Source organism: Arachis hypogaea, chromosome 20 (assembly GCF_003086295.3).
Source record: "Arachis hypogaea cultivar Tifrunner chromosome 20, arahy.Tifrunner.gnm2.J5K5, whole genome shotgun sequence".
NCBI lineage: Eukaryota > Viridiplantae > Streptophyta > Magnoliopsida > Fabales > Fabaceae > Arachis > Arachis hypogaea.
The window spans coordinates 115,230,276-115,239,641 of NC_092055.1; the positions used below are offsets into that span (position 1 = coordinate 115,230,276).

A 9,366-nucleotide genomic window follows, 5' to 3' on the forward strand; every position below is an offset into this window, starting at 1 on the left:
CCAATTTCCAATAATACCATGTCCAATCAACCATCATTATACACAATCAATATCATACTCACTATCACGTGGTTTCACCCACAAATCAACCTTAATCATTCCCCAAGCATATATCACAACATACATATCTCTAATGCATCATCATACCATCAAGGCATGAATAATCATAATCACATATATGATCACATAATATATCTCAACCGAACCAAACATACCTCATCTACATAATTTCATCCAAAATTACCAAATCCCACACTTCAACTTCTCAAACCTTATTATTCAATAACCAACCTAATCATTCATATATCCATTATCTGAAATTCATCCAGTCACTTGTGCCATCATACAATGCACACATCGACTTACCTTCCTTACCTCTTTTCGGCCTCCGACCCAAAATTCACGGCCTCCGACCCAATTTTCACAATTTAAATGCATAAACCACAAATCAATACTCATTACCCAGTACATCAAATTCTCAATACACCAAGCATACAAGGCCACACAATTCTCAACCCAATCATTAATTCATAGTATATATCAACTATGCACATTAGCACCAACCATTTACACAATCCAAACTTAATCCTAGGGGCGTCTAGCCTAGGAATTCTCATTACAACACACAGTACTTAAATGAAACTTAACCGTACCTCTTGTAGCTAAACCAATTGAGCCTCTTCTTTGGAAGTCTTCACCAACCTTAGCTCCAAGCCTCACCAAAGCTCCTCAAGCAATACCAATCTCCCAATTGTGCACCAACATCACCAAATACACTAATATAACCAATATCACATACATACATCAACCTAGGGCTCATAAAAATGACAAATCACAAGGGTTTGAGCACTTCTTACCTCAGCCCATATGAAGTAGGGATAGAACCCACTTAGAATCCATGTTAGAGTATCCCTAAACACTCAAAATCACAAGATTTCAACACTAACTATCCAAAAACGTGTAATAGTGGGGAATTTCAAAAACTGGGCAGAGATGAATAGAATACTCACCACAAAACTTAGATATAATTGTAGAGGATAAGAAGAGCGACGCGTGGCCACAAACGGCTCGTCAATCGGAGCTCTGTAGCTCAAGTTATGGTGGTTTGAAGATCAAAGAGAGTTAGGTTTTCTCTCTTCTCTTCTCTCTTCTCAATTTCAGCGCCCCAACCCTTCTTTTTAGGGTAAAATGAGCTGAAATGCTCATAACTAATGTTTATATATGTTGGGTCTTGGGCTCACTTAGGCCCAGTTCACTTATTTTTGTCTGTTGGCCCAATTTTGGGCCAAAACCTTTAAGATTAGCGCTCTAAATCGCACTTTAGATATTTCTACCTTCCCTAATTATAATTCCTCGTTTCTTAATCTTATTTACTCATAATCAATTTCCTCATCTGTAGTACCAGATAGATCTCAGCCGGTACTGCCAGTCAAAATTCTACTGCGTGCTTTTACGCAGAAAACTATGTTTTTTCGACTTGGAAAAATTCACTGAATCTAAATATCATATTTAAATTATCAAATTCCAATTGCCAAATCTTCCAATCATATTCGCTCCTATTTAACTTATTATTTAATTAATTTTAGTTAGACCGGGTATTACATATCTGGTCCCTACAATACCTTTCACAAGCCGCACAAAACTGTCTTTTACTATTTCGTTTTTCTATAACACAAACAATAAACCCATAAAACAGAAAGTTAGTAGCATGGGAAATCTGTTCCTAAGTTGATCATATCCTATCAACACAAAAAATTGACTTTAGCAAAGAAAAGACACGTGGTTCCCACTACCAAAGGACTAGTAGTGAGATTAGTTGGAGAAACCCACCTTCAATTTACTAAATAGAGTTTCAAGCTGCATGGCTCGGTCTTTGGGAAGTTGTGGTATCAAGATAGGTAGGAACATGACAAATGGTACTAGTTTTTTACGATTAACTTGGTCTCCTGGCTGCTCATGACTATAACATGTTGATTACTCATTTGCTGAAACTTTGCATACTGAGATTCGCTTCTCAGATTAAGTGTTTTGGCTTCCTCATTATTAGGAACGGGATCTTTTCCCAAATTTTGAATTCCAATTGTCTGAGAATTTTGAAGAGAAGCTTGTATAGGGTGTGGTAGGTGACCTTCATCTTGAGACTGCTTTTGTGATAAAGCCATAAAGGAGGATTATTTACATTTTGAGAAGCAACATGTTGTGGCAAAGGAGGATTATTTACATTATGAGAAGCAACATCCTGTGATAAAGGAGGATTATTTACACTATCCTTCTTGTTAGGATTTACAATCTCCCCATTGACAACTCGATAATCATGGTGAACATGCGAAAAGTCGATACCCGGAGCCAGATGATGCACTTGCTCCATGATGTTCCTGTGTGCTCTCTCCTTTGCTTCAGGGACGCAACATTTCAAATGTTTGACCTCTGCCTCCAACTGCTCAATTCTCCCTTTTGATGCCGTTTTCTTCTCCCTTAACTGTGACTTCTCCTTATCAGCCTCCTTCAGCTTGTTTTCTATATTACTAATCTTGGCGGTTAAAGTAACCTTCAATTCCTCCAAGGCAGCTCTCTCATTTTCTTTTTACTCAAGGCGGATCTTCAATTCCTTAACAGCCTTCTAACACCATCTGAGAGTTGGAGGTGATGGGTGGCTCTAAGTTGGGGCACACACCTTAGGCTTGAAAGTGTTTGGAGTACACATTGGACTCCTCGATGGCAGGGAGTAGCACACCATTTACAACCAACTTCCCTTTGCCATCCACCATTTTTTGTATTTTTGGCAGAGGTGGAAGCCCTAGATCAGCACCTGTGCCCACAAATGAAATACTCTTATTTTAATTAATTAATTCTAACTTTATTCTTTGTGTAAATTAAATTAGGACTTTATTCTTATTTCAATCTCTATCTCTCACTGTATACCAAATATAATACTGAGACTTATTTCAGTCTCTCTCTCCGTCTCCATCTTTCAACCTTAGTCTCTTGGTCTTTATCTCTTCTCCAAACGTTACCCAAAAAACAAAACCCCAAGTCAACATAGTAAACCCAAGAAAAACTTAAATTTATTTGAAACTTTATAAAATGAAGAAAAGTACATTTTTTGCGGAAAAGAAAAGAAAAACTAATCAAAATCGTCGCCTTATGACATATGTACACTTTTGATGACGTGGCATCATATTAGCCGTCAGATTCAATAAAAAATATCCAAAACAATTCTCTCTTTTTTTTTCTTCTCCATTTCTTTGTAGTATCGTCTTCTCACTCTTCTCTTTCATGTTTACTAGTGCATTCCCCCGTGCCATGCATGGGTATGCCACCAAAGAATGAAATTATGTTACATATGATATAGAAATATAAACACAACGTTGTTAATTTGAGTTCAAAATACTTAGAATACATCACTGATTGATACATTTGGAAAAATGCTAAAGAGACTATATATTGCACTGATATCGTCATGAAATATGTTGAAATACTTCTCTATACACAAATTTATTGTCGAGTTTGACGACAATGATCTAGTATTCTGAATTAGCACACGCAAGCCACTCTTTGACGTTACTCTTGATAATGCAACGTATAATTGACCGTGTATAAATACTGGTCTAAGTAAATACAATCCAACTGTGCTTAAGGTCTGTCCTTGATATTTGTTAACGGTCATAGCGAATGAAACAATGATCGGAAACTGTCTGCGTTGGAATCTAAATGGCAAAGCTTGGTTATTAGGAATCATATTCATCTGCGTTATCAGAACGACTTGGCCTATTTTGCCTCCTGTTAGCGTGATGCATTCAGTTACATGGTTACCTAATATCCTTACCTATAAGCTTGTTCCATTACATAACCCGTTTGACTGATCAATGTTACGCAGTAGCATGACCGGAAGACCCACTTTTAGAGTCAATTCATGAGGCGACAAACCAGAGTAATTAATTGCATTAAGGATATTTGTTGTAAGTGTATCCAATTCAGATTCCATGTTTCCTTCTTCGAGACACAAAGTATCTGAGTTTAAATAAGTTTTCACATCGGCATCCACACGTTGCATTATAAATGAGTTAACATCGTTGACAAGATTGAACGATCTTTGAAGAATGATGTGTTGTTGATATTAATCAACAGGTTGGGATAAACAAAGTCAACCAATTGGTCAAAATCTTGAATTATAATTACATCGGGGATTACCACAATAGACTCACCATCAGTGGAATCTCCAATGATACCATCACCTATGTTTAGCAACCATGAAGCAAATTGAGAAACATCACTAAGTGACGTATAAGTTGCTCTAACAATTAAACGCATGTTAATTGTTAGCTTTAATACATTACAATGTTGCCATAGGTAAGCTGAGTTTATGGCTGCTTGGACAATATCTTGGCGAGATCCCATTGGAATTACAGGTAGAATTTGCCTGAAGTCACCACCTAAGACCATAACCTTTTCTCCAAATGGTAGTTCTGGATTATAGTAAGGCTCAAACCTAACAATGTCCCTTAGGCATCTGTCAAGAGCTTCATAGCACAGCTTATTTAACATTGGTGCCTCATCCCATATAATAAGTTTTGCTCTGCAAACCAGTTTAGACAATGAGGTGCCTTGCTTAATGCAACAAATCGAGTCTTCATTCAAGTCCAAGGGTATCTTAAACCTTGAATGTGCAGTGCGTCCATTTGGAAGCAACAAAGAAGCAATACCGCTAGATGCAACATTCAGAACAATTTTCCCTTTGCTCCTTTTAGCCACTGAGAGAGTGTTGTAGAGAAATGTCTTACCGGTTCCACCATACCCATAGACGAAAAAAAAAGCCGCCTTAGTTTCCATTTACTGCATTGATAACCACATCGAATGCTTTCCTTTGATCTACATTCATGTTTGTTAAGTTTGTATCCAACTGATTGCGTAGAACATCAATGTCAAAGTTCAGTTCATCCATGATTAACCGATCATCTAACCCTTCAATAGTGTCAAAGCTTGGAAAAGGCATCCCATCAAGCTCTCTGAGTGATCTGCCGTTAGCCTGTAGTTTTTCCTCTATCTTTGAAAGAGTCAGATTCATTATCTGATCTTCGGATTGTTGCAGGTCTATCAAGGATACACAACGACGCACATATTAATTAGACATAAATTACTTGAATTTAATATAAATTAGCACCAGGAACAAAGATGTAATAATTCAACTTACCTACAGACTGCATAGATTTTCTCTGAAAGTAAAGAATGTCTTCAGACAAAACATCATAACATTGTTGCCACACATTTTCAAGTCTACCCATATTGTTTGACAATAAGAGCATCACGAAAAGGTCATGGATGTAGTTTGCAGAAGCCCAATTACCTGCTTCTAAGATGGCATCAACAAATTCTTTGTCATCTTGCAGAAGGCCCAATGCATAACATGCTTCCTTGAACGTGCTGTACACAATGCCTGCAACTGTACGTATGTCAACAAAACTTACACACGCCTTTTGAATGTTGAGCAGAAGTCTTAAGTAATAATCTTCACCACTTCCTCGTGGAACATGAGTAAGTATTCCGATTGAGAAGTCTTGTTTCCTTGGCATCCACAAAGAAATGTCTTCCTTCCACACGAACTTATTTGGAAACTGGCTATATGTAAGAGTAGGACCAAATGGAAACAACCTATTTGCAAGCATCCAGGCTAGCATCTTTGTAGGCTTGCCATCCACCCTGTCAATGACGTCAACTATGTTTTCATAGTCTCTAAAAACCACCGGATGTTCATTTGGCAAGTGAAAAGGTAATCTAATGATTAAAGGTTCTTTTTGTTGTATGTCGTATCCAAATATTCTCTAAACAGCTTCGCAGGCTGATATGTACCTACAATCATAATAATTCCTGATCTCATCAATAACCTTTTCAAGTTGCCCTTCTTCGTTGCTCTAATAGAAAGAAGTAGTGACACGATCATTTCCTTTGTGAACATATTTAAAAAGATATTTTAGTGCCGATGTTTGACATGTATGCTCAATGTTGATGTGGCAACAGTACTTTAGCAACAACGATTGGTTTTACGGGACAATGTATGAGTTATCGAGAACTATGTTTTTCTTCATGATTGTTCTACCATTGTCTCTTCTTCTATACTTGGGGAAGCCTGCCTCATCAATTATAGTCCTTAATCTAAATTGTTTTGGAAAAAACTTAGAGCAACGACCATTGGACATGCATGGGCTGGCATTGTTATGCCTGCCATATAGACCATGGGCCATGAACTTCTCAACTGCTGCATATAGCTTATGCCTGCTATGCTTGTCAGGGATCTCTGATGATATATGTTTGTCTATATCCTCAGGTGTTTTTGGTTTAAATAGAGGATGCATGAACAACAGTATATGAGCGTGCAGTAAACCACGCTTCTGGAATTCAACTATGCACACATCTGCAAATAAGGTGACCAATTAAAAAAAATGAGGTAACATGTAATTAAACATAACATTATCTATACTTACAGCCAGATATTTTGCCAAAGAACTTTCCTTGCTTGAAGTCTGCAATCAATTGACTCAGCTTGATATTAAAAATCCTTGAAACTATGTTAGGCCGATCTTCTGCTTTGAATCCGATATCTTTCAAAAGACGCTTAATCTCATCCCACTCAGGGTTGCATGTTATGGTGATAAAGTAACTTGGGCTACGTGCATACTTGCAAATTACAAAGGCATCTTTACAGTTATTAAACATGTATCTAGGTCCTTCAGTGAAGCTACTAGGAAGGATTATCCTCTGCCCAGTTGACACAGTGTAGTGCATTATACTTGTCAACTCTTAGTTTTGGTTGATTGTGTCTAATGAAGCTAAGTCGTTCTGCCTCGATCATAGTATATGCATCAACTGAGAATTGCTGAAATAATCTCCTTGATTGTAAAAGTATTGGTGATTCATTGTATCGCATTTGTATTCGGTATGCAAAAAACTCCTTTATGCTGATAGTCTTCCTTTTCTTATTAGCATCAAATCCATAACGAACGTATGTCTGGATGCCAACCCTAAAACCATCTTCTCCGTAAGGGAATAATAACGGATATTGAAGAGCCAAGTACAACAAATGTAGAATATCAATCCTTTGCAACTTGTTTGACATGAATTGTACTATAATATTCCTCTCAAGAATTGAGTCATCAATATCCCCTACAACTAAAATTGTAATCTCAGACACAGTTGGTAAGTTATATACTCTTCCATCTTTATCCCGCTTTTTGATTAGCTTCAATTTAATTTTTGGGTTTGAACCATCTGCAAATCTATCTCTAGCAAACCGAAAGGTCTTTTTAAGAGGATTGTGCACATCTAACATCTCTTTAAGATCAGTCACAATTTGATAGTCAACAATATTTGATGCTTCTATAGAGCTGAAATTAGAACAAACATGTTGTACAATGTGTTACATGTAGAGATGAACAATTATAGTGCATTTTAAGTTGTGTGGATAATAAATTATTTTAGATGCAGATTTATAACAATAAACAGAAATTACCTCACGGTAGTTACCCTGTTTTGCAATTCATTCTCAGCGACATATATATACAGTTGAGCAAACATTGGTCTATTATTGTCAGAAAGAATTAAGTTTCTAATGGAATGATAGGTTTGACCACTCAAAGAAAAAGTTGACAGTGCTGACCCGTTATTGATAGCATGATTAACTTTTCCAGCCATTGATGTAAATAAAAACATGGAGTTAATTTTTCTTATATTTTTTTGGAAGTACCTTGCTTTGTCGTTATTCATACTATGTAGGTCCTGCAGGGTTTGTAGTACCATTTTTAGTATTGGTAGTTCTACTTTACCTTCCATGCAACATAATCCAAATTTTGGTATAATATTTCTCCTACTTTTTGATAGTCTCTCGCCTTCCCACATTGATGCATTGTAGTACAAACAACGGTGCACTGGATCACCTGCATCCCAAGCATCTGAAATTTGAAATGGCATGTCACATGATGATGAATTCTGTAACACCCTAATACTTTTAAACTGAGTTAAGCTTTATTTGGATTATATTTAGTAGCTGATATTCAAAACTTTTTGCGAAATTTTTCTTTTAAAACAAATGTAAAATATTTATATAAAATAATTTATAGATAAAAATATTGAATAATTAGTTTTTATTAGAATAGTTACTAGTTGAAAAATATAAATGGATTTGAAAATACTAACAAGAAAAACCGGTGTGCTAAACTATGAAGGTACAACAATGACAAGCTTTACTCATACCAAATAAAAAAAGGAAACATAATAGTTACAATTGCAATCAGTCAATAAGGATAAAACAAGACACATAGAAAATCCTAATTCTCTTAATTTGTTTAACTATGGCTAAAACAATCGCATATTCTTTCTTCTTAAGGTAAACGTTTAATGTTTTATATCTACATCCTCGATAGCTTGCTCCCACTAGTGCACCTGTCTTTTCACTTCAACTGTATTGCTTCGTACTGCATCGTTCCTGAAGATGGTACGGAGAGAGGGGTGAGAAACAAAAGTTTCTCAGTAGTTTATCTATATGGTGTCATCGTATCCATCCCCAGCCACTCCGAGTTTTAAAAATAAAAACAGTGATGATGCAATGTTGTTCAATTATTATTTTCAAAAGTCTTGATTAGTCGGAGTGGTGTGACTTTTAGATGCTTCTCATTTACTTATGTTATGACATGTGTAATGCATACAAAATGCCTATAGCATTAAAACATATAAAGGTAAACTCATAAATCTTGGTATGATGTTCTCATAGGCCATAAAGTAAGAACACATAAATAATAAATAAGAGAAGAATAGTAACATTGCCATAGATAAGTCAAACAGAATAGATCTAAATAAAATAGAGATCTTAAACAATATCATACATCATACAAAAAGGAACTTTGGATAAATGAAGGATCTTTAAATGCAACCATAATCATAAATTAAAAAGGATAAAAGAAGAACAATCATGATCATACTTTTCATTGTACTTTTCATTACTTTTTCTCGTAGCTTTTATGGAAGGTATTGAGCTCAAACCGGTATAAAAATGGGAGTCCACTTCCCTTACCGAAGGTTCTTATCCCGAACGTTTTGGCGATCACCTTCCCTTACCGAAGGATCATCTCGATCGATCACCCTCCCTTACCGAGGGATCATCTCGATATCTTGTCTTTGGGGGTCACCTTCCCTTACCGAAGGATCATTCCCTCAGTTCAATTTACAATCAATGTTATTTAGACATACACAAGAAGGAAGTTATTGCAACCAAGATATATATTATTATAAAATTGAAGGGAGTCTCCTTCCCTTACCGAAGGTTCTCAAAAGTTTACCGATCACCTTCCCTTACCGAAGGATCATCTCGATTCGATC

The 9,366-nt window shown here is 36.3% G+C and overlaps 1 protein-coding gene across 1 annotated transcript; it reads right to left on the reverse strand.

Moving 5' to 3' along the window:
• Window positions 1–4,053: 4,053 nt before the first annotated feature.
• On the reverse strand, window positions 4,054–6,711 carry LOC140183163 (uncharacterized). The gene is made up of 5 exons (XM_072231184.1): window positions 6,480–6,711; window positions 6,217–6,409; window positions 5,192–5,697; window positions 4,874–5,091; window positions 4,054–4,776 (listed from the first exon to the last, which is right to left on the reverse strand). Exons 1-5 carry the CDS (start codon window positions 6,709–6,711, stop codon window positions 4,054–4,056), a joined length of 1,872 nt encoding a protein of 623 aa, XP_072087285.1.
• Between the last annotated feature and the right edge of the window lie 2,655 nt (window positions 6,712–9,366).